Raw genomic sequence first — 25374 nt, 5'->3', positions numbered from 1 at the left:
CAACTTGACACAAAGTCGACACTATAACACTAAGTCATAATCCACTATCAACTACTTGGTGACGTGTTTTACCAATAGATAGTATGACTTAAATAAGTACATGCTTTACATCATAATGCTGATTCTATCGGCTACATCCGCATACTCACATATAGTCCTCTCACTACTTCCTATACATAGGAAAAGTGGTTTACTCAAGCCATAATCACTGACTCACTATGTTATTCATATAATATCATGGCATATGCTCTACATTTCTAACCCTCTACTTGAAGTAAACAAGTATTATGCAAATACCTTTGTTAGATTATGCAAGTATTTCATCTCTCGACCCATAGGTCAGAATTTACATCATATGTCCAATTCTAGTTATTTAACTAGGTCAATTTCAATAGCATAAAGTTCATGAACAACTGGTCTACACAAGTATACAAAACCTCATATATGGTATTCTACATGTGATTTTCAATAATTCAATTCACAATATAAAGATATAATCTTGTTATATGCCATATGCATAGCAATTCTGTCATCATGTCTATAACATGGAATAGCATCCTTTAACTTAAAAGTTAAATATCGTAACCATTCTCCACTTAGTTGTTATTCTATACTAAGTGTCACATTCATAGCTTTACCCTAATTCTCTATTGAATGATGCAGTATCTAACTTGTTTACACAAGTTTTACTAATCTCATTATAAGCATGCTGAATAAGTTATTTCCAAAATCCCTTTTTCTCTACTACATAGAGATTTCACTTAATCATACATGATAAGCATGTTTTTGTTGGCTTAAATGGGTCAGCATCTTACCCTGTGGCCGGAGGCCATGTGGGCCGAGTCATGTTCGAAATGGCGTGAGGCTGGGTTGGGCCGAGTCATGTTCGAAGTGGCGTGAGGCCAGGTGGGCCGAGTCACAATCGAGACCCGTGGGTGCTGTTTCTGTACGCTTTAAGTGAATTGGTTGCGTATTTCTAACAGCTCGAGCTTTTGGGATTAATGGTTAGCGCCAACGATCCGACAAGTATTGTTGGCTTAAATGGGCCAGCATTCTGCCCTGTGGCGGGAGGCCATGCGGGCCGAGTCATGTTCGAAATGGCGTGAGGCTGGGTTGGGCCGAGTCATATTCGAAGTGGCGTGAGGCCAGGTGGGCCGAGTCACAATCGAGACCCATGGGCACTGTTTCTGTACGCTTTAAGTGAATTGGTTGCGTATTTCTAACAGCTCGAGCTTTTGGGATTAATGGTTAGCGCCAACGATCCGACAGGGATTACTTGTGAGCTTCCTTGCATGTTGTGAGATCAAATGCATGTGAAATACTAGTACGAAAGTGAGAATTAACAAACACTATGTATGCATGATAAATGACAAGAACTTAGTGGACTTAGAGAACAAATATGACATGATTGACATTAAGATAGTAAGTGACATGAATGAGTCAAGAACACTAGAGTTGAACACTTAGAAAACAAGTGTGACATGAGTATGTGGGTACATGAACAAGTAGTGTATATGACACTAGTGAAAATAAAGAATGCAAGTAAATGTGTGATAGTGACATTATGATATAACAACCTTTGAGCTAAGGGTCATATGAGCATGGTTTTCCTTAAAGCGAGGAAATGGATTGAACTTGAAATCCTTAAAGTTAAGGATTAATCGTACTCACCCATAGTTCTTGCTCGAGGGCGGTAGCTCCCCCTTGGGCGATGTACTCCGGAGTTGTCATCACTGGGTTGTAGCGAGTATCTTCCCAAAGGACGGTCCCATTGGGTTGTAGCGGGTATCTCCCCGATAGTAGGGATTTGGGTTGGTGAGTTTGTTGAGGGCGAAACCTACGGGTTAGCCAAGAGAATGGGCAATGAGATTGTGATATTGCATTCATTATGAGCATACTATTGAGCATTACATCGATTATTGTTCAGGCATATTAGCTGCATTTGTATAGTTCGGTTACTATCTATATCTCTTTTCTTCTATTATGCCTGATTTAGACTTAGTGGAAAAGTCGGCGTGGTTGGTTACCGAACCCATTGGGAACTTTGTTGTAGTTCTCACCCCACTATTTTCACAGAGCCGGGACCGAGCGAACCGGCAGACGATCGCGGTAAGGGTATCGTGCCCTAGACAGAGACTACCCGAGATACTTTACATTTTGTAGTTGCATACCCCTTTTATATATATATATATATATATATATATATATATNTCTCTCTCTCTCTCTCTCTCTCTCTCTCTCTCTCTCTCTCTCTATATATATATATATATATATATATATATATATATATATATATATATATATATCATTTTTTGTACTTTGATGATGATTAGGGATGTTAGAGCAAATGTATTAACGATACTTTATGATGTTAAATGTAAAGATTTATTTTGGAGATTTGAGATGTATAAAAGAAATGATGCAAAGATTGTAAAAGAACTTCGAAGTTGAATGCATGTATGTGATTTAAATTTAATCATATTACTTGTTGATGTTCAGTTTAGTACTTTCACTGTGGTTATCGCTTCCCCTCGTGCAAGCCATTAAGTTTACTTCCGCATGTGCAAATTTTACTCTATCTATACCTGTTGTTAAGCCTTAGGCGCACGGGGGAGGCTCTGTCCGTTCGGCTTCTGTTCGACGAGTCCGAACCGGCCAAATTGGACCGGGTTCGGGGCGTGACAACATCATTACTTTCATCTATACACCTAGTGTAGCATCCACATAAGGCAAGTAATGAACAAATTACCTTCTCACCGCTTAAGTTAAGCTCTTCCCCTGGTTTCGAATTGCAGGATCTTAGCAACACCAGCTTCAAAAGTTACTCGAAACTCAGTTACATGGTTAACATGTCCTGCTGTGAACAACGCCAACACGACATCAAATCTGCCACTAATTTCAGCATCTAAGTAGGAAAAAGTGGCTAATTAATCACCTTCCAACTTCAATCCAGCTTATCCTTGGTTTAAGGCTGAAGAATCACAGCAAATAATTTCTCTAAAGCTGTTAAAACCCTCCCTCAAACCTGCTGGCAGCAAAGACACCCAAAACCACTCAAATCCACTACTAGTAGCAAACTAGAGAGAGAAGTGATGTCCATCACCTTACCAAGTTATAGCTCAATGGTTTGTTGAGTTTAGGCTGCATGAACACCTCCAAATCTGTCTCTCCAATAGCAAACAACAACCTCCAAGCCTTCTAAAATAGCTGGTTACAAGAGAGGAAAAAGGAAAGGAGCTCAAATCACTCAAGCTCACTTCGAGGAGAGAGAAAACCTAGAGAGAGAAAGTGAGGGAGGTGCAAACCCCTTTCTCTGAGCTCCAGCACCCTTTGGATAGCTGCAGGGTTCGTCCAGGGGGTTTAAAGATAATCTTGGGGAGTGAAAAGACCAAAATAGCCTCGCTGCCACGCAGCTGCTGCTGCTGGTGCTTCTGGTACCGGTACCCCAACACACTGGTACCGGTACCCAGTGCAAGGTGCTGAAAATGCATTTTGCAATGTACTTTTGCGCTTCCAGCCATTTGATCGCTCCACTAATTTGCCAAAAATCCCTCTACAACCCTTCAAAAGACGTGGAATAGTTCCAATTACCATTCCCACACTCGAACTTCGCAATTTGCTAAAGTTTAGTGTACTACATAGAACCTTCTATCTTTGCAAAACTAACATAAGGTTCCAGAACATCCTATCATGTTCCAAAACTTGGGTTATGTTCCGATACTAACATCTTAAATCCTTTTTTGATCCAAACTTGTATTTTAAGGTTTTTATGTCCTAAGTTATAATGTGTTGATTTTATACTAATTCTCCTTAGTTTTGGAGTTGAATCGAGGAGTTGCACATAAGCTGTAGACCTTATGGTGACAAATCGAGGTAGGTACTTGATCCAAAGTTAGTAAAGCTATTTATAATCTCTTCTTTATGCCCAACTACCAAGGTTCTAATCCTTGCATAATTACTATTCAATGTAACTTATTGTGATAATATGCTTAATTTTGACACATGTTGTTTGTCGCTTTAGTATTTTGACATAGAAAGTACGGTAGTTGAAATTAATCATTCTTATGAAAACATTATAGATTATTACTTGTATTAACCAGACCGGTTGTTGTTAGTGATTATAGTTGTGGTATTGGACACTTTCTGTTAGAAAATTGCGTACGGTAAAAACGCAGCGGCAAAAGAAATCAAACAAATTTGATTTTGAAAACTCTCGAGATCCAATCTCAAAAATCACGTAATTAGGATTTCTCATGTTCTTTAAGATTAAAAGAGAAAAGCAAGATCGAATCTTTACCTTTTTCGCGGATAGATTTTCACCTCAACTTGATGATCGTGGAATTGGGTTCTCTTGAAGCCACACACACATCCGGCCTCTATAGGTATCCACACGAGGTTATTGATTTGATCGATGTCCTTACCGGGGTGCTAGCTCCCTTGCAAAAGGACGTTTTTCTTGCTAAAATATAGAAGAGAGAGGAGAAGAGAGATGACAGTTAGAATTTTCTAAAAACTCCCGTATTATCATATAGAGGAATATAATCATCTTTTTAATAATATAATAATCATTAAGGATAAGTACAAATCTAGATTTAAATTTATCCTTTCCTTAATTGGTTAGAACGATCAAATCCTAATTTGATTCAACTTGAACTTTATATTAATTTGATCATATCAAATTAATAATGCAACATTTGCACATAAGTCGTCTTATAATTTACTGACTATTAGAAGACCACTCTTGTAACATTTACACCTTAATACCACTAATTTATAATAATTACAAATTAGTCCAATTATCAACATATTGACAATTAGGTCCTCTGGCGATTCAATAATCGCGATCTACCTATCCGATCAATCACAACCTCTTATGTGTGTGACCCCATAGGTTCTATTCTATCTTGTAGTGAGATATATTTTGATCACTATCAACAATATCACTGAAACTCCTTTCAGTGGATTGGAATAATTCCAACTCAGCCCAATGAGAATTATCGGTCATCTAGATAATTCTCATGAGTCTCACAATCCACCAATGACGCCTAGCAGTATGTAGTGGCATTCCAGTATAATTGAATACTGAACCTCTTGGTGCAGTTACCGTGTGATACTATCCTTCTATCATGAGTCCTGATTAGACGGAGGTTATGAAATAACTCGTCAAACCCCATCGTCTGTCATATGTTAAATTTATTCGACTCGTGTTTCTAATATCAGAAACCCTTTTCCGTTATTAACTCTGCCCTTGCCAAGGTCTTCTAAACTTGGTCTCATAAATCACATAGGACTAACACCCCTATCTACCAAGGGAGATAGATTTCATCTAAGTGCGCACCCTATTCCTACAATGAACCTACTGCAGCCAACATGCACCGCAAGGACCCGAATGGCTAGGGACCAAGTGTATGTACAGTCAAACTACTGTAACCTCATTGTGAATAGCCGAGGCACCGCAGGTCAAAGGACCAATCACACTACTGCAACAATTGAGTAAGTCACTGACGAGTGAGTAGACATCCAAGTGACTTCTCGCGTTGGTCACGCTCGGTACCCTTGTTCTCTAACAACCACCTTCATATTCACTTCAGTGTCCCCACACTGTCGACTCGAGACTCGTCTACCCAAAAAGGGAAGCGACCTATACACCAATCTCACCCGATCAATAACCGTCCTCGTGATGATCCATTGATCGGGAGCATTTAGGAATGAACCACCAATAACACATGTCTCAAATTCTCAACTCTTGAGAATATATGTCATCATCTTATTAATTCCTTGGACGATTCATGGACACATACACAACATGAATGGAAATAAAGACCCAAATATATTCATAATATTTTAAAATCAAATACAAATTTATGTCCTAGAAAGAATATATGTGTCGGCCTGGTTGGCTTCTAGGGCATACATCTAACACTTTCTACCGCTACTACTATTCTTGACCATAGAACATGCTAACTCGCCACTTAATGCTATGTTCTCCTATCACCAGCATGGTAGTCTGATCAACTTTATTGTAGGATGAGCTCTTTTGAAAGAGTGATCACAATTGGATACGTTAGGCTGAGACCCTTCTTACTCAGGGCATTTGAGTATTAGTCACCAGGGTCTCTTTTTAGACAGGGTATTTGGCATTAGTCCTTATCTTTCCTCAGACAGGGCACTGAGGGTTAGTTGTCTTAGGCTTCTCCTAGTCAAGGAAAATGATTGGGTCAATGATTTACGAACATATGATTTGGTTAATGCAAAACTGTACATCACTTTCATTCTATTAGATGTAGTTCACCATGACATTAGTGATATAGTTTCTTATTTTTGGTACGTGTTAACAAGCTTTTCTTTACCTTGTACTATTGCTCTTAGTTCCTTGTTTATCGGTTGGTGTAGCTTGCCTTCCAAGACCTATACTCACTAAAAAGTTTTTTAATTTCTCAACCCTTGCGGGATTATTTTGAAGTATGTTGTTGGGCCTGCCTAAAAAGCCCAAAAGAAGCCCATATATATATATATATATATATATATATATATATATATATATATATATATATATATATATATATTAATATATAAAAATAAAAAAGAGATTGAGAAAAAATAAAAAAAAAAGAAAAAAAAAGAAAAGAAACGAAGAGGGGAGGATCGCCCCACTCTTCTCCTTCAGATCGGCCGGCCGATCCCGAAAATCCCGCGCCGCCGGCCGTCAACTCAGGCTGATCCGACGTCCCATACGCGAATCCCAGAGATCACGCTGTCGCCGTCAGATCCCGGCGAGCCCGCCACAAAATCCGCTAGATCCCGAAGATCCCGCGACCCCGTACGCCGATCCCGGAGATCCCGCACCCGTCGGCCGTCAACTCAGGCCGATCCACCATCCCATACGCGAATCCCAGAGATCGCACTGCCACCATCACCAACGCCGGCCGATCCCGAAAATCCCGCAAGAAACCTCGCTGTCGCCGTACGCAGATCCCGGAGATCGCGCACCCGTCCGCCGTCAGCTCGTTGCCGTACGAAAATCCCGTGGATCCTGCCGCAGGTCGTGCCCCGTCTTGTCGCCGATAAAGGGCTCGGGCTTTGGGTCCAATAGAGGCCTATAAAAGGGGGAGAGCGGAGCACACAGCAGGGAGGGGGAAACCAAGACATACACAACCCATCCACACACAGACCAGACCCATCCACTCAAACACACTGTGAGCAAAGAAAAAGAGAGAGAAGTAACAGTGGAGAGGAAGAAGGAGAGGAAGAAGGAGAAGAAGAAGGAGAATGAGAAGGGGAAGTAAAAAAAATAATAAAAATAAGAATAAGAAAATAAAATAAAATAAAATAAAAGGAGAAGAGAAGTGCTCAGCGTTGTTCATCGCGCAGTCCGCCGCCCGTCTAACTCCGTTGCCGCTACGGACGTTGCCCAAGCCGACGCCGCTCAAGTCGCCGGCCTCACCACCAAGCTGCTGGTCTCGCCACGTCCGTATCCGCTGTCGTGTCCCTTGTCGTGGCCACGTCCGTATCCGCTGTCGTGTCCCTTGTCGTGGCCACCCAAGCCGACGCCGGTCTCCTTGCGTCCACAGCCGCCGTCGTGTCTGTGTCCAACGCTGCTCTCGCTGCCGCCGCCGCCGATGACGCCGCCGCCATCTAACAAGGCCGCACCCATCTCGGAGAAAAGAGAAAGGACAAGAGTTGAGCACCATTTGTTTTGAGTACATGCAAGTGTCACTACAACAAAACTAGGTTATAAGGACACTTTCTTAGGACACTTGCCAGCAGGAGGAAGAAGAAGAAGAAAAAGAAAAAGAGAAAAAAAAAATTGCTCCTGCAGGAAGAAGAAGAAGAAGAAGAAGAGCCCGCCTGGCGGTGCTCCGGCGACACGCCTGCCTGGCCTTCGCTTTTTTTTTTTTCGGTGAAAAAAAAAAGAACGAGAGAATAAAGAGGAGAGAGAAAAAAGAAAGAGAAAAAGTAATAAGGGTATTTTGGTCAGTTTGCTGAAAAAACGTACCGAATCTGCAAAAACGAAAAAGGTGACCCGGTTTTGCAAAAGTCTAAAATAAGTGAATTTTTTATGCAAAAAGGCCAAAAATAAAAAGTTTAAAGAGAAAATAAAAAATTTATGAAAAAAAAGTTTGTAATAAATAATGCGAATCCGGCTACTATATATTATTGATAGTACCAATCTCTTAGCGCTATATATTATTGATAGTACCAAGCTCTTGGCGCTATCGAGTTTTCCGCCGTTTGATTTATTCCTTTGATCATTTTCACCCGTTAGATTATACTATTTAACTAATCACCCACTCAATCCTAGAGAATCATTATCATCCTAACCGCATATCAGTTCATCCAATGACCAACAATCTAATAGTAACAAATGCTTAGTACTATTAATAGTATAGTAGTTTAATTCTAAATAATGCAATTAATCAATTGCTATTAGTAAACTTAACTCAGACTTGATTCTTCATTCTTTAACTCTATTCAATAATCTACTCAACTCTTAGGCGTAGTTTGGTATTGAGACCTATCTGACACTATTAGATAAAATAGAGTTAAGTAAAACCATATAGGAATATATTTCTATATTCTCTAGTGCAACCGTAAAAAATATATCATAACCGACTTATCGCAATATGCCGTATGTAATATATTATATATGAAAATAAATAAAATATTTTTTTTATCGTACTTTTCTTGTACATAAGGCTATATCATTGTAATCCCAAAGGAAGCTTTAGGGCATGTTTGTTTGGGTGGAAGTGGGGTAGAAGTGGAGAGGAGGGGAAATCGTTTTCGTCCTAAACGACCATTTCCGTTATTTGGTTCGCCGTAAAAAAGTTACGGTCAAAAATCGAGTTAACCTCAAACGGCGTAATTGACTTCGCCCCATCGTGGGCCGAAGTCAATTACGGTGAAGAGAGGTGAAAAAAATAATAAAATAATATAATAGATAAAGCTAGTTATATTTAATTATTTATTATGTTACTAATTATTTTTTTATTCAGTTAATATATCTAAAATATGATAAAAATTGATTAGTTAAGTTTTAATATTGTCTTTATTTAGTTTGTATATTTAAAATATGATAAAATTTGATTAATTAAGTATTTATATTTTTTTACTTTATAATTTTATTATTGTATTACTATAATTTGTATATAAAAAATAATTTAGTTGTTTTAAATTAAATTTTAATTATATAAAAATATAATTATATTATTTTTATGTATTAAAATATTTATTATTTATATATAAATTATAGTTTTATATTATACATATTCTACCAAACAAACAGCAGAACTGATGAAACTTCACTTCCATAACTACGAAACAAACAGCGAAATAAAAGTAATTTTCACCGAGCTCCAGTTCAACCCAAAGTTCACTTCAACCCAAAGTCTAGTTTCGATGAAACAAGCGTGCCTTAGTGACTTGTTGTCGTATGAACTATGAAGTGGACACCGACCCTTATACCATGGGATCTGAGACGTTCAAAGAGCAGGGCTCTTATTTATGACGGCATAGACCACGATTCGGATTGCGGAATGGACCGAGACTCGGATCTCGGCGGCATGGTTGTTGACCTGAATCTACACCGTGTGTGACTCTGATTCTGATTATCGCGATGGTCAATTCGGAAAGCATGGTCGTATGATGAGCGTGGATGAAAAGCACACGGGATCATATCTCAAGCCTTAATTTATTTGAGCATATATAGTTATTATGAATCTAAGGGTGCGTTTGGTTCGCATTATGAAAAATTACTAGGAATAAAAAATATCCGAAAATTTTATTCCTATTCATTCTATGACTAAAAATGTGGAATTTCTGTATTTGGTTCGCACGGTAATATTAATTAGCCATGTTATTTANTACTAATTATTTTTTTATTCAGTTAATATATCTAAAATATGATAAAAATTGATTAGTTAAGTTTTAATATATTTTTTATTTAGTTTGTACATTTTAAATATGATAAAAATTGATTAATTAAGTATTTAATATTTTTTTACTTTATAATTTTATTAGTATATTACTAAAATTTATGTATAAATAAATAATTTAGTTGTTTTAAATTAAATTTTAATTATATAAAAATATAATTATATTATTTTTATTTATTAAAATATTTATTATTTATATATAAATTATAATTTTATATTATACACTTCCTACCAAATAAATAGCAGAACTGATAGAACTTTACTTCTATAACTACAAAATAAATATGAACGTACGAAAAATAGTAATTTTTACCGAACTCCAGTTCAACTCAAAATCCACTTCAATCGAAAGTTAGTTTCGATAAAACAAACATGAAGGTAATAATTGAACATGCAATTTTCTAAAATAGCCGTCTAAATATCTCGTTCCGTTTTGGATAAGGAGGGGCGTTTTCGGAATTTTACATGGGTAGCCGAAAGGTAACGGCGAATTGCCCCTCTTCTCTCTCGTGCCCTTGCCCTAGATTCCTTCCCCAACTCTCTCTCTCTCTCTCTTCATCCCTTTGATATCCCCAAACCCTAGAGGACTAGATCCATCTATATCTCTCTACCCCGCTTGATGGAGCTCGTGCCGATTTGGGTTAGGGTTAGGGTTTCTCTCGCGCTCTCCAAGCCCTAGCACCGGCGATCGTTCACTGCTATGGAGGGCTCCTCCTGCGCCGACGACCCTTCCGCTCCCGACTCGTGGGAGATGGCCGATTTGGAAGAGAGCGTGAGTCGTTTGCTGCTCTCTTCCGGGAAGAACGCCCCTGGCGCCGACGATGCCTCTCGGCTGGAGCTCGCGGCGGCGGCGCCCGCTACGTTGTCGGATTCTTCTGTGGAGCGCGGCGGAGCGGCCTTGGGGGACGCCGTTATCGAGGTTGATCAGTTCCTCAGGGAAGCGTTGGAGAAGCCCCGGGAACGGATTTCGAGTTAGTGCCTTTGAATTTTTGATCAAAAGCTCTAATTAAAGATCTCCAATAGTTGTTGCTTTCGTATTAGCTCTAATTTAGATATGTATGTTACATTCTTATACGGCCGTAAGTAGGTATAAGTTTTAGGGCTTCCTTGAATCCTTCGAGTTCTTAGATATCGGTATTCTCTGTGCAGCTCAATGCCCAATTTAAAACGTCGGGGACAATTTTACTTTGGACCGAATGTAATGAAGCTTATGAACAAGGATATAGAGTAGAATTATCTATTATCAGTAAGAAATTTGTTTGACCTTTTGGAATGTGATAACTTTGCTAGTGTCTACACAGCTTGAAAACAAAGGGGGGTAAGAACAGAAGCGCCTCAAAAAACAACATTTTCTTTTTTAAATATGTTTTGTAGGGGAGGACATAAAGCTAGACAAAATGTTTGTACTAAGCTAAGGTTTAACTGGTGTGTAGAAAAAACCTAGCTTTTGCTCTACGTGCATGAAGACTGATATTTATGCTGTATATCCCATTGTGCACAATTTTATATGCTGACGTTGAGAAAATATGAAACTTTCTGCTGCAATTGAGATAGGTTTACTTTGAATCATTTTATTTCTGGTTGTCTTTTCTTGCGGTTTCCTACTAGGCTCTGTTTAGGATTTCATGCTCGTAGCTAGCCTCAGAAACGGAGAAGTCTAAATTTATGGGATGATTATTAAAGTCCCTTGAGAGATTTCATCAAGTAATAACAGTGTTTGAAAAGGCGCGAGGCGCGGAGAGGCGCAAGGCTCTCTTGGAGCCTAGGCGCGAGGCGCACTGTGAGGCATGCGCCTCAAGAAGGCGAGGCACACATTGACTAAGCCTAATTTAATTTGATGTTCTACATTAAAAAATTCGAAAATAACCATCAAAAAGTAAAGAAAATGCATGCATATAGTTTAATTTGATGTTCTTGCTGACGCTGCTGCTGTTTTTGCTGCTGCTTCTTCTTGTTTTCCTGCTGCCACTGCTGCTTTTTCTTGTTTTCCTGCTGCCACTGCTGCTGGTTGCTTGTTCTGGCCACTGCTAGTTTGCTACCGCTGCTTCCTGCTGCTAGCACAATTGTTGCTGGATGCTCAACAGGGAGAGTATGTGGGAGAACAAGAGACGGAGAGGATGGGGCAAGCGGCTAATTTTTTTAGGGTTTTTTTTGGATTTCTTTCAAGATTTTTGAAGTAGCTTATTGGGTTTTAGTATATGATGCAAATCCAAAACCCGACAATCTGAAAACTTGACTTTTTTTTTGGATTTCTTTTAATAATTTTTAAGTATCTTATCGGGTTAAAGTATAATTTGCAAATTCAAACGCCGACAACTCGAAAACTCGAATAAAAAATTTTTGAAAACTTAAATATTGCGAGGCACGCGCCTCAGGTGCGCCTCGTGCCTCGCCTGAGGTGCGCACCCCAGGCCCGAGGCACGCGCCTCAGCAATAGCGCTGCACCTCGCTATTGCTGAGGCATTGAGGCCTGCACCTAGGCGCCTTAGGCGCGCCTTTTCAAACAATAAGTAATAAGCATGTTCATTACGATATTTTGTTGATAATGGATATTTACTTGGTGTATCATTTTAGAGTTTAACGTTTCACCATGAGAGTGTCTTCATAATGTTGTTAGCTCTGATGGGAAATAAAATTATCCATTGATTTTTGGAAACAAGAATAACTAAAGCTGTGGAAATATAATGTTGGATATTTATCAGAATTCAGTATTGCATTTGTTCTGTTTCTCCCCTCTCTGATTGATAACAATATAGTGATACATGCAAAACTAGTAATTTGGCGAGATGTCTGTCCTTTATTTTGTTTTCCATTAGTTGTATTCAAGAAAAATAATTGTGATCTCATGCTTTCCACTTATTCATCCTAGATTCCTAGTCTGTCACCCTAACAAAATTTTCCAATTTCAGTTCTTAGGATGGAACAAGATATCGTGAAGTTTATCAGAGATCCAACTCAACAACAATTAGAATTCCAGGCACTTCCGACTTCCTATCTTCGATTGGCTGCACATCGTTTGGCTCAGCATTATTATCTTCAGTCAGTTGCTATACCAGACAGTAGTTCATCTGATGGGTCTGGTTCTCGTGTAGTTCTCCGAAAAACACATACAGAATGTCGCTTTCCTCCCATTCGCCTTGCAGATATTCCTGTAAACCTTCCCCAAGAAGACAACAATACTGTTGTTAAACTTGCAATTAAGCAGCGTCCGCAGAGACGGACACAGAATACTAGCAATGCAAATGTCCATTCTATGAAAACAAATTATCAGAAAAGTGTTGAAGAAAGAAAAGAAGAGTATAACAGGGCACGTGCACGAATATTTAGCAATAACAATAGTAGTAGCAGTAGCAGCATGGTTGTTAAAGAAGATGATGAGCCAAAGCTTCCTGAGAGTCTCGATCCGTGCTCCTCCATAGAGCTGACTTCGGATGCTAAATTGTCACTTGAAGGTTGTGAAAGTGCTTCCGCAAGTGGTATAAATGATTCTTGTTCAGGTGGCAACAGACTGAGTAAGAATGCGAATGAGAAAGATCCTGCAGTCGGTAGATATAGAGCAGGTGGGAGGGTAGCAATCTTTCGTGACCGTGAAGTGGATCGTAAGGATCCCGACTATGACAGGAATTATGACAGGTTGGTTTTAATTTTTTTCGCTTCTATTTAAGTGTTATGGTTTACTGTGTCGTTAGATAGTTTGTAGCTGTTTGCACGATATGAAAGTTTTCAAAGTGCTAAATGGATCTACCAATTCGAGGTTTTCGGAAGATTTACTATCAAACTGCCGTTTTGAGCATTTCCCCAAGACAGATCCTAAAAACCAGAAGAAAAAAAGAAAAAAAAGAGAGTGATCGATCTTTATGTTCCTGGAGAATCATGAAAATTATTATGCGATCCAATAATGTTTTACCTCATTTTTTGCTATCTTCTCTGTTTCTCTTGATCATATCTGGTTATTTCTTGGATCACACACTCCTCATAGATAATTTTTATCTTAAATTATCTATCGGTTAAGCGTCACGTGTCCGCTACCACTATACTTAGCAACGGCAAGTTTTGCATTATTTCTGGTAGGACGAGAGAGAACTTGGATAAAGAGTATACTCAATGAGTCCTTGTTGGACTATTATATCTTTAATACTGGCATTTCCATTTAACCAAAAGTTCAATATGTTAATACAAAAGTAGTTTTTCACATTTTGTCATCATATTATTTTTGGGTAAATTACACTTTTGCTCCTCAACCTATGAGGTGCATGACACTTTGATCCTCAAACTTTAATTCGTCACAATATCTGGCTTGAAACTTTCTAAATTGTTGCAATCAAGTCTTACAACCCTATTTTGTTAGCTAAATATTGACAAATTGTTGGTGTAGAAGTAATGTAGAAGTATTGTGATTGATGTACGATAATAATTAAGATCTTATATCACTTCTACATTAACTATTTGTCAACATTTCGCCAACTGAGTTGGGATGTAGGACTTGATTGCAACAATTCAGAAAGTTTGAGCCAGAAATTGCAACAAATTAAAGTTTGAAGACCAACGTGTAATTTATCCTATTATTTTTGGTTTGTCAAATGTCCGAGTCCTGTTTACTTCCAACATGTTTGAGAGATTATATTGATTTGTCTCCAGTGTGTTACTTTGCATCAGCTTGTAGTAAGTCATACTAATGATGCTCCATGTATTCTCAGATACATGCAAAGATTTGATCCTGGTTTTGGATTTGGTGGTGGTCCCTATACCATGCAACCACTTTTTTCTCCTGCTGTTAACTACAATACTGAGTTCCCTCAGCTTGGATCAGGCCACAGGTCTCAGCTCTCTATAGAACAGCAACCTCGGCCTATTCCTCAGCATCTTCATGGACCATGGTCGGCCCCACCTACCCCTAATCCGTTGGGTTATAGACCTTCCGAAGGCATGATGGCACCTTTTAATCCCAATCATATTGGTGGTTCTGCCGCATCCTCTATTTACATGCACTCATCTCAGTATTCCGGCCCTCCACACCCAGGAATGGCTTTTGTCCATCCGAACGAACACATGCAACCCTTTGTCCGGGTATGTATGCATGTACATTTTTGTCTTTCGTGCAGTTAAATGATTATAATTTAATGTTATATAGATATGCTTGTTCTGTCTTGTTGGTTCATGTCTAGTTCCAGTTCTTTTTTTTTTTTGAATGATCAAAAATGTAACCACTACATCTGTGTAAGTGTTTTTCTTCAATGCTACAATCTATTAGTTGGTATGTGTGGATGCGTAGTGAACTAGATCTTTTTAAGGCTACAATGATTTAGTTGATTCATTGGAGTGGAGTGCTCCAAAGTTGCATATAGATTTTCTGTGTTCCATCCATTTGCGATAGTTTAATTACAACATTTTTTTAGTTTCTCTGAATTTAGAAATAGCTTGGTGATTCCTATACACCCCAAGGCCTCTTGGTTGCTTATCCTTTTTATGTTATACCTTCGGTATCAGTATATCGTTTCACTCACGATATACTTATTCATAGCAACTGGTATAATAAATTATGACCTGACTTTGTCAACTGACATTAGCATTGTCTCCTTGTGTGCTTTATTTTTACTCTTGAATCTCGTTCTAGCTCTTTATATTCTTGAATCTTGCTCTTTCTAACTCTTTCTAATTTTGAATCTTGTTCGTTCTAATTCTTTTTCTGAATTATACTTCTTTATTTATTTAATTTTTAAAGCAGAGTCAACAACAACAACCTGATGCAAGTTTTGGATTAGCCCGGCCCCGTTAAGGGGCCTGGCCATGCCTGCACCTGCCAGCATTTACATCGGAATGTCCGATAATTTCAGCTGCACCATTCATTATTTTGCTGGCAGGGGTATTGCAGGCGTAGGAAAACCGAGAATTGTTGGAGCATTCTATCTCACTTTCTAATGGGACCATTTTGCAATAGAAACATGCACATTTTTAAATTTTGGAACTTTGATCCACTTTTTTCAGTTTGGCACCATTGAACTATAATATTATCTTATGGACCTGTATGCCTTAGCGGAATCTCTGATGCATATATGATCGTCTAGAGCTTTAGGGGCATTCCCATCCATAAAGAATGATATTTGCCCAAAATTGTAAAGACGTAAAAAGTGGATCATAGTCACAAAATCGAATGAAATGATGCACTCTTTTAGCGAAAGAAAAAGAGGACCCCCTTTTCCAAAAACTAAGCTAGCTTCAACATTCTCGGAGCTATTGCTTCCTGCAAACTTGAGAAGCAGGAAGGGCACTTCTGTGTAAGAAGTGTTGGCATCGACGAAAACTTGAGTGGACTCTTTCTAGGAAACCTGTTTGTCGGCACAGGGAGAAGAAAGAGAACAGCAACCGGCCAGGATGTAAATAGTTGATTTCAATGGAGGTTTGATATTATTTTCTTTCTCCATATTTTTACTTTTGTTATAGTTTTATGCTTGATGTACTTTATGACTCAGTATCCATTAATATATGCAGAAGCATACATGCCTCTTGCCTCATTCGCGCACGTTCTTGTGTGGAGGGGCTTCAAGTGAACTAAAGCCGGAGCTACCAAGTCGAAAAATGTTATGCTGCTTGCGAAATTAACGAATAGAACAAGTTAGTTATACCTAGTATTGTAATACAATATTCTCATCATAATGAGAACATAAAATCAACTTGATGTTAACCCTTTTTTTTTTTTTTTTTATAAAATCTATTTTCTGCTTTATTCTATGCCTGTTAAGTATCACTGCTCACTATTTGATTGCCCCTGTTGTGTTTATATTTGCATCGTAGAAACCGTGCTGACTTGTTGCTTTGTCTGATTTGACAATCTTGCAAAAGAGGGGCTTACTATCACAAGCATTGTCTTGCGAAAAATTGTGTATCCTATGGCTGGGGTGAGATACTGTTGTCGGAGCATAAATCTTCTAGTCGTCTAGTATAGTGTTCACCAGTGTAGATTCAAGGTTTTGGCCTTACTTGATTTTATATTTTTAATTTTTATTTAATTTTTGACGCACTCGTTTTTCTTTGATGGTTTTATCTGAAGAAAAGAAGTACTATTATCAAAGTATTGCATCATCTTCAGCAGTCTTCTTTGGATCTCGCCCGTACCACCGCATACGTGTTTGATCTACCACAGTATTTTCGTCTTGCCTCACCTCCTCTTCCCACTGAGAAATTTTAGTATGCAGCGCGTACACCACGTCACCTTTATCACCGGCCAATAATAGCGCGACATCTCAGCAGCCAATTAAATTGAGAAGAAAAATCAAACAGCACTAACGCCGTTTCCCAGCAATTTAAAATTATCAAAAATTGGTGCCCGAGTTTTAGCGGGAGTTTTTAATCTCTCTCTCTCTCTCTCTCTCTCTCTCTCTCTCAGATTAGTCCATGAAAAAAGGGGGGAAAAAATTTCCATCGAGATAACTCAGACACTCTGCTTCCCCGTTGCTTGCCGAGGCCACCATTGATGCCACCGTCGCCGACGACGACTCCGGCTGCACCGACGACTTTATGATGCCAGTCTAATTGCCGCCGCCGACGTTCTCGCACGACGCCCCTCTTGCTCAGTAATGCTTACCGACTCCGACCGCGTCCTCCACTTTAATTTGCTTGCCACGAAGATTCCACCAACCTTGCCAACTATAGTGTGCCCTTGCAAATAAGATTGACTACGAAGTCTATCTCCTTTACAACTATCTTCACTATTAAGGTGAAGATACAGCAGCATGCTAGCTAAAGCCAGCCCTCCCTGCGCTCCATCTATTATCGACAAGCATAACTCGTGTTCTTCTAGCTATATTGTTAATATTAATATTATTATTTTGTAAGCTCCAAGTATACCATTAATCTTGTCTTCTCAAAAACTGTTTGATTAAATGCTTCAAAGAAAAAAGTTGTTCTTTTTCTCTATATTTGAAATTTTTTTAAAGAGGCCAAATTTATTCTATTATTTTAAATAATTTTTAGCAATTCATCTTATATTTAGAATTGAATTTATTTCTTAATAATTACATTTGTCAGAAAAATCAATTTATCTTGTGATCTCTGTATGATAGCACCAGTCACTTGTAATGAAAAAGCATTCAAATTGAAAGCATAATGTAAGAATTCTAGAAAAAATGCCTTTTTTTCAATTACAGACAATAGTAGTGTTGGTTTGATTTGAGTTTTATTATATATATTCTGTTATTTAAGAAAGGCTCTGGTAATCTAGATTTAATTTAAGCTTTGAGATAATTTATAAATAAAAATTTGCATCAGTTGTATCTACAGCCACTAAATTTTCTACCAACTCTCACTTTAGTCCTCAAATTTACGCATTTCATATTTTTCCTTCTTTATTAGTCCTTAAAATAAACCTTATTGTATATAATTAAAGAAGGTACAAGCCATTATAATTCAATTTTGTATAATTGCATCTGGTTCATATCTATCTAATTTGTTACTATTTTATATGATGACTACTCTAACAATGAACTTGCATAAAAGTATTTATTCGATGCTTAAATGCATTAACTTTATGCAAGTTGAAGTATGGTTGGTTTTGCTAAAAATTACATGTAGCTTCTAGTTCAAATTTGAATTCTTTAATAAAGGAGCAATGCGAAGACAAATTAAATAATTTATGTCAAAAGAGCACATATAACACCACATCATTTTCATTGGAATGTTGATATAAAGTAGCAGCCTATTGACTTGCTGCAATGAGTGCAACCAGAACAAATTGAGAGAAATTAGACAAAACATATTAATGAAGAGGATATAGGCGACTATCGAAATTCTAATAGTAGCTTGTGTGCTCAATAACCATATTAATCATCAAACTCCATGAGGTAAGTGATCTACCTACTATATATGAACAGAGGTATTGCTACCAAGCAATGAGATCGCCAACAAAGTTGCCAACTTATTGCAAAACAAGAAAGAATTAAATAACCGCATTTGAACAAAATGAAGGTAAAATTTTATATACAAAATAGAAGTGACAGCATTGTATATAAGCTTTTGCAGCATTGTATATTTGTATGTTTAGCTCAACATATTAACAAAACTACCACTATTGGTAACAATTTCATCTCCTTCAGTTTCATGTCTTTCCTTTTCTGCCTATCCATACAAATCAAAATAAAAAACTGTAATATATTTTCAGTTGAATTCCCCAGTACCTGCATATGAAAAAAAATATTTTAGTAGGACTAAAATTATCATACAGAAATATTCTCAAATTGTGAACTTACCATATATTCAAAAACTAGATTGTGGCATTTGAGAAAAAAGTAGATTGCATCATTTGAAAAGGAGTTAGTGCCTGAACTTGATTATAACCAGTTTGAGGACCTTGAAAATGGCCAGAGTATATCATTGGTTTTTGATTGAGCTGAGACATTTGTGTAGCACCATGTTGTGGCATAGTACTAGAACTAGATCTGAACATCTGATTTTGATGAGATTGCGATACATGGCTAGTTTCTCTCATTTTCTTCCTTTTAACCTTCTTTTCCAACTGACTTTTGATTCGAGCATTAGTTAATCCTTTCTTTCTCACACATGGAGGATCCAAAACCTGCATATTCTCATCAGAGGAATGTGTATCATTAACAAAACGAATTGCACTATTGCAAACTGATTTTCCTTTTAAATTTTCAGATGTATTCAAGCTTCCAAAACTTTTTTCAAGCAATTCTAGTGTCTCCATTAACTTGTCTTTGACAATTTTTGTTCCTTCAACAGTCAATGAGCCTTTATCAAAAATATTATGCCCAAGATGGTTCAACTCGCTAAGACGCAAGGCACGAGCAGATTTTTCATCTTTGTTTGACGATTCGGTAGTATGACACATCAATCTCTTTTTTGCATCTTTCGTCCATCTGTGCAAAATATACTGTGTTGGTATAGCATTTACATTATTCACAAGCAGAACCCTCAGAGAATGGCGGCACAATAATCCCAATGACTCAAACAACTTACAGCTACAAGAGATATTAAAATCGGATGTGTCAAACTTCACAAAGAAAGCCTTCTTCTCACTAGATTTGTTGAGTGTGTATGTCACTAGCTTTTGTTCAACATTGACCTCAATGCAATTCAGCCCTACACCCTCAAGAAACTCCTCCTTAAACATTGCAAAAAGCTTAATTGTGTAGACATTAGCTGCATTTTCTAAAATTCCTCCATAACTAATGACACTTTTAGGGGCACCGTTTTTGCAGTGAAAGTCTTCATCCCGCTCTCCTTGACGCATATCTTCTGCTTTTTTCTCATAGCATTCAATAACTTGAATAAGAGGCAAAGATGTGCCGAAAATTTGATGAAAGACACTATTTGTGCTCTCACTTCTTTGTGTAGATTTTGTTTTTGCAGAAAAAAAATCCATATTCAAAGCAGTGCACCACTTTGCTCTAATCTCATATAGTCTATTTAGCCAAACATTGTCTTGAAGATTGAATGTTTTGATCATATCCTCCCAAACTGATTGGAACTCCATTTCATCCACACATCCACTAAGGCACTTGCTAAATTTTGCATTAAAGTTTGAATTGCCATAAATTCCAGCAAGATGTTTTTTAGCATTATTCCAAAGATGCCATAAGCAGAGTCGATGGCGTGACTTAGGAAATACAATCCTTATGGCATTTGCCATTGCTTGATCTTGATCGGTAAAGATACTCCTGGGTTCTTGACCTCCCATAGCTTCTAAAAATGTCTCAAACAACCAAATAAATGATTCGGTGGTCTCATCTAATAAAAAAGCACATCCAAATAACACATTCTTCCAATGATGATTGATCTCAACAAATGGAGCACAAATCATGTTATATTTGTTAGTTCTATATGTAGTATAAAAAATGATAACATGTCCAAATGCATCATAGTCTAATTTTGATCTACCATCTCTCCAAAAGAAGTTTGCCATTTGATTCTCTTGGTCTACCTGCACAGAATAAAAAAACATAGGATCTTCCAATTGTCTATGCTTAAAGTAATTAATGACACTTTGTCCGTCGCCTGCTTCAATCATCACTTTTCTTGCGGTATGCAAGAAATTATAACAATCTTTCTTAGTAAATCCAACATTTTGTGTCCCCCCAACCTGTTTGGCTAAATAAGAGTATGATTTTATTGGTTTTATGCCTGCTTGTACCATAGAGGAAATAACAGCTGCATGAGAATCTAGCATTCTCCTACCAGATCGTAAATTGTGTCTTTCCTCTTGTTTTGCAAACTCGTGATTGTGCATATCATTAAAATGAGTGACTTCCCAAGCACCACTTTTTATACTGAATCGAACTCTAGCCGTACATCCCGTTCTTGTTACTAATCGATTTATCCCTTTTAAGTTACAAGGATCTTTAGAATCAGAAAATCCTGCTTTGGAGCACACATATTCTCGTTGTCGGAGAACCCCATCGACTAATCGTTTGTTTCCTTTTCTTATGCTAAAACCCTTCCTCAATGCATATTCATTGTAGAGATTGTAAGCTTCGTCTTCAGAATTAACTATTATACCCACTTCAAGTTTTTTATCATAAGCATCTATATTTATATACTCCCAGATGCTGTTATCATTCGTTTTGTCGACCATGACATGATTCCTAATTGATGCAGCCATTCAACCTATGATGGAGAAAAATTGAGTTTTAGTTTGCAAAAGAGCTAAAGAATATCATACTTTATTAGCTAAAATGCTACGAATTAAAACTAATTAGGACTTTTAATTGACTACTTTGCTTGCAAACTAGCAGCTCATGTTGCTCAACAAATTTGAAAATATTAAAAAAAAAATAAAGTTATAAATTTAATCGAATCATAGCTAAATTTAGTAAAATTTTTAATTTTTAGATTAAAATTATTGGATCCAAAATATCAAAAGTTGATGCATGTGTCAATGACAGGGGAAAAAAATTGTTTCAAAATATTCTGTAATTTTAAAATGCGATGAAGTTGAGGGTTTTCTTCATACACTTTACTAATATCTTCATCCAAATTAGTATTACTTGGTGCATTCCTAAGAATTAAAAAATAGGTTTTTCTTTGAAAGAAAAACATGCACAATAAGTACAGCCTACTTATGTAGAGAATATAAATTAGATGGAAAGGGAAAAAAAATTATAAAGGAGCATTGAGAAGGAAAAGAAAATTATGAAGGAGCCAGTGGAACTCGGTGGCAAGCAAATTAAAGTGGAGGACGCGGTCGGAGTCGGTAAGCATTACTGAGCAAGAGGGGCGTCGTGCGAGAACGTCGGCGGCGGCAATTAGACTGGCGTCATAAAGTCGTCGGTGCAGCCGGAGTCGTCGTCGGCGACGGTGGCATCAATGGTGGCCTCGGCAAGCAACGGGGAAGCAGAGTGTCTGGGTTATCTCAATGGAAATTTTTTCCCCCCTTTTTTCATGGACTAATCTGTGAGAGAGAGAGAGAGAGAGAGAGAGAGATTAAAAACTCCCGCTAAAACTCGGGCACCAATTTTCGATAATTTCAAATTGCTGGGGAAACGGCGTTAGTGCTGTTTGATTTTTCTTCTCCATTTAATTGGCTGCTGAGGTGTCGCGCTATTATTGGCCGGTGATAAAGGTGACGTGGTGTACGCGCTGCATACTAGAATTTCTCCTTCCCACCGCGCGTCCCATTCTTCAAAGTTCAAACCCCTCCCACAGTAACGCCCCAGCCTCCAGGCAGGCAGACCTCCCTTATTAACCAGTCGCCTCCCTTCAATTTCTTACCTCACCCCAACCCACATCTATACTACCTATGCGACGACGGCGACGACTCCGACTCCGACTCCGACTCCCTTAATTTCTAATTAAATTCCTCCGCGCGCCTCATTCTTGCGAGGGCCACCTCTGCTGGTGCAACTCTTCCTCCTTTTCCTCTGCAGATTCAAATCGTCTCGTCTGCCCTAATTTTAATTTGTTCCTCTCAAGGTAGGTATTAATTTCTCTCTCTCTCTCCTCAATTCGTCCACTCTTAAGCAAAGCAAACATTGTGAAAATGTGTCCAATTTGTCTAATTTGTTCCCGATGACCCAACTGCAGTCGCCGCCACCGAAACGTCGCAACGTGTTGTGGCCGCGGCTCCTCCTCGGCCTTTTCCTCCTCTCTCGCATCCCCTCCGCCTCCCTGGCATTGCCTCTGCTCGCTTCGCTTGCCTCCTCTTCTTCTTCCAGCTGCTATTGTCGAGGTAAATCCTAATCTCCTTCTATATCATAATCAAACTCTGGATAAGTGTATAATATCATTATTTAGTGAAATTTTTGTGTTATCTGTGTAACCTAAATTTGCGTCGGAAAAGATTTCCACTTGGTTTTGTGTGGTATGCATACGGTACATTTGGGTAGTATTTTGTAAAAAAAAAAAAAAAAATCAGAGGCTACAAATGAGTTTACATATATATATAAGTTGCTCTGAACCCTCTCTACGGGGGATGCTAGCTATATATAAGTATTGAACTTAAAGATATGTTGGTTTTAAGCCCTTCTGCTTACGATTTTGGATATTTTTTCTATATTTTGTTACTTAGTCCTCCTCTTAAAGCTATGTTAAAATGTATTATTAATTATTTGGTTATGTTATTATTGCTATTAAATTTCCAAGCCTCTAGCAGATTGATGGCCGTGTTGTATTAGCCGCAATGTACGTCTCAAGTTGCCGGGCTTCATCAAAGGATCCCTGTCGAGCTCCTTGCGTACGTAGTTGGTTGTTGTGCAATTGGTGCTGGTGAATACTTGATCAAAGGATTTGCAGCATGTGAGTATTGCGTGTAATCATCGTCATTATATGTTGTCGGCCTTTTCCATTATTGCTGCATTTTACGTGCACACAAACGCACATATGTATGAGTTACTGATACAACATTGGATTCTTGCTAACTTTAGCAGGCCTAAATCTATAATTTAATATTGTCGTGATGATTGTACATGTTGCAACATGTAACCAAGGCATCGGCAATTGCGGTCCTTTTAGTCTTGATCAAAGTTTACATGCGAACTTGAATTTGGGGGAATCGATTGACGTAATAGTTCGATGAAATGTTTGTTCTTCTGTTTTACAAGATCGGATCTCCTAATCGAGTGATTTGGTTGGCTCGCTATTGATTTGGCGTTGGATTTTTATTTTATTTTGTAGATTTGTTTAGTTTTAGGTTTCTGGAATAATGTGAATTGTTTTTGTTTTTTAATTCAAATTGATGAAGCAATTACAACTATTAGTGTATAATAAGTTTTTGCTCAAATTTGGCCTTTTTATAGGGAGAAACTTCTTGATTTCTGTTAGATTAAACAATATGTATGGGCCATTTAATTTGTCAAACCTTTTTGGTTATCCTTTTTCATAAATGATCTCTTCCCTGGTGTCGCATGACCTTCCTTGGTTTCGCTCAGCTCTTCCTATTGCTCCCCCGGTGTTGCCCTTCCTGCTGCCGCCTAGTGCTGCCCTGCTCTCTCCGGTGCTGCACGGCTCCTACTGTCGCCTAGTGCTGCTCGGCTCTTCCTATTGTCGCCCGGTGCTGCTCGGCTCTTCCTGCTGATGCCTGCTCGGCTATTCCTGTTGTCGCTCGGTGCCGCTTGGTTCTTTCTGCTGACGTCCGGCGCTACTCGGCTCTTTCTGCCGACGCCTGGTGCGGCTCAGCTCTTCTTGTTGTCGCTTGGTGCCACTCGGTTCTTTCTGCTGACGCTTGGTACCTCTGGGCTCGTTCGGCCGATGCTTGGTGTCGCTCGGCTCTTCCTGTTGTTGTCTGATGTTGCTTGGCTCTTCTTGCTGTCACCGCTTGACTCTTTTTGCTGACGACTCTTCTAGCTGTCACCTGGTGTTGCTGGTTATTCCTGTTGTCGCCTAGTGCTACTCGGTCTTTCTTGTATTTTCTAAGATCTCTCTTTGCTTCTCTATTTACATTTATATTATAGAATAACTACGAAGATATTCGCGGTGAAGCATGAGCTCTTTACTTGTATGAGAAATGTGTAATATGGTTATGAAAAACGCTGAATGAGAAAGCGATCGTGTATGAAAAATATAAGAATTAATAATATTAATAGTTAGTCTTAATTATATATAGGAAAAAATAAGGACCAAAATTTTTAGTATTAATAATTGGGGTTTAAATATTTTTGGTTGGTGGTTTGAGTTTAATAAATTATTAGCATTACTTAGCTAGGTCATGACAATGAATACGCTAATTGGCCTTAAGCTGATTGTGATTTTGAGAAGCCCTAGTAACATTTACAGGATGCATAGAAAATGGTTTTGGTTATACTTTCAATAGTATATATCTAATGTCAGAAACTATTTCCAGTCATTCAATTGAGGTAATAAATAGATAATTTTCTTTCCTAAAGTAGGAAAGAGAATCATAGTAATGTGTGTAAATATATATATATATATATATATATATATATATATATATATATATATATATATATATATATATATATATATATGTCTA

General features: G+C 38.0%; 2 protein-coding genes and 1 long non-coding RNA gene across 4 annotated transcripts; 2 read left to right on the top strand and 1 right to left on the bottom strand.

The window, feature by feature from the left end:
• LOC109710971 (cAMP-regulated phosphoprotein 21-like) lies at positions 10426–16713 on the top strand. 2 transcript variants are annotated; one of them, XM_020233808.1, is made up of 5 exons: positions 10426–10906; positions 12845–13568; positions 14633–15002; positions 15661–16332; positions 16425–16713. In XM_020233808.1, exons 1-4 carry the CDS (start codon positions 10636–10638, stop codon positions 15709–15711), a joined length of 1416 nt encoding a protein of 471 aa, XP_020089397.1. In that variant the 5' UTR covers positions 10426–10635; the 3' UTR covers positions 15712–16332; positions 16425–16713. The 2 variants fall into 2 exon arrangements, with proteins under 2 accessions (XP_020089397.1, XP_020089396.1); XM_020233807.1 differs by having other exon boundaries at positions 15658–16332.
• LOC109710970 (protein FAR1-RELATED SEQUENCE 5-like) lies at positions 18882–22450 on the bottom strand. The gene is made up of 3 exons (XM_020233806.1): positions 22082–22450; positions 19178–21554; positions 18882–19105 (listed from the first exon to the last, which is right to left on the bottom strand). The coding sequence occupies exon 2, from the start codon at positions 21547–21549 to the stop codon at positions 19192–19194; it is 2358 nt and encodes a 785-aa protein (XP_020089395.1). The 5' UTR covers positions 21550–21554; positions 22082–22450; the 3' UTR covers positions 18882–19105; positions 19178–19191.
• Positions 22633–24977, top strand: LOC109710974. The gene is made up of 4 exons (XR_002216484.1): positions 22633–22859; positions 22971–23115; positions 23539–23681; positions 24314–24977. It is a non-coding gene; the product is annotated as an uncharacterized LOC109710974 (long non-coding RNA).

The sequence above is a fragment of the Ananas comosus genome, linkage group 5, assembly GCF_001540865.1.
Source record: "Ananas comosus cultivar F153 linkage group 5, ASM154086v1, whole genome shotgun sequence".
NCBI lineage: Eukaryota > Viridiplantae > Streptophyta > Magnoliopsida > Poales > Bromeliaceae > Ananas > Ananas comosus.
Note: the sequence above shows the minus strand (reverse complement) of the source record. Positions and strands in the feature narration are given on the sequence as shown.

What these genes read in the sequence shown, in the direction of transcription:
- LOC109710971 (XM_020233807.1), top strand. Translation starts at nt 10,636, where the DNA reads ATGGAGGGCTCCTCCTGCGCCGACGACCCTTCCGCTCCCGACTCGTGG. An exon ending in TATGACAGGAATTATGACAG is followed by an intron (nt 13,569 to 14,632) that starts GTTGGTTTTAAT and finishes ATGTATTCTCAG; the next exon opens with ATACATGCAAAGATTTGATC. An exon ending in ACATGCAACCCTTTGTCCGG is followed by an intron (nt 15,003 to 15,657) that starts GTATGTATGCAT and finishes TAATTTTTAAAG; the next exon opens with CAGAGTCAACAACAACAACC.
- LOC109710970 (XM_020233806.1), bottom strand. Translation starts at nt 21,549, where the DNA reads ATGGCTGCATCAATTAGGAATCATGTCATGGTCGACAAAACGAATGAT.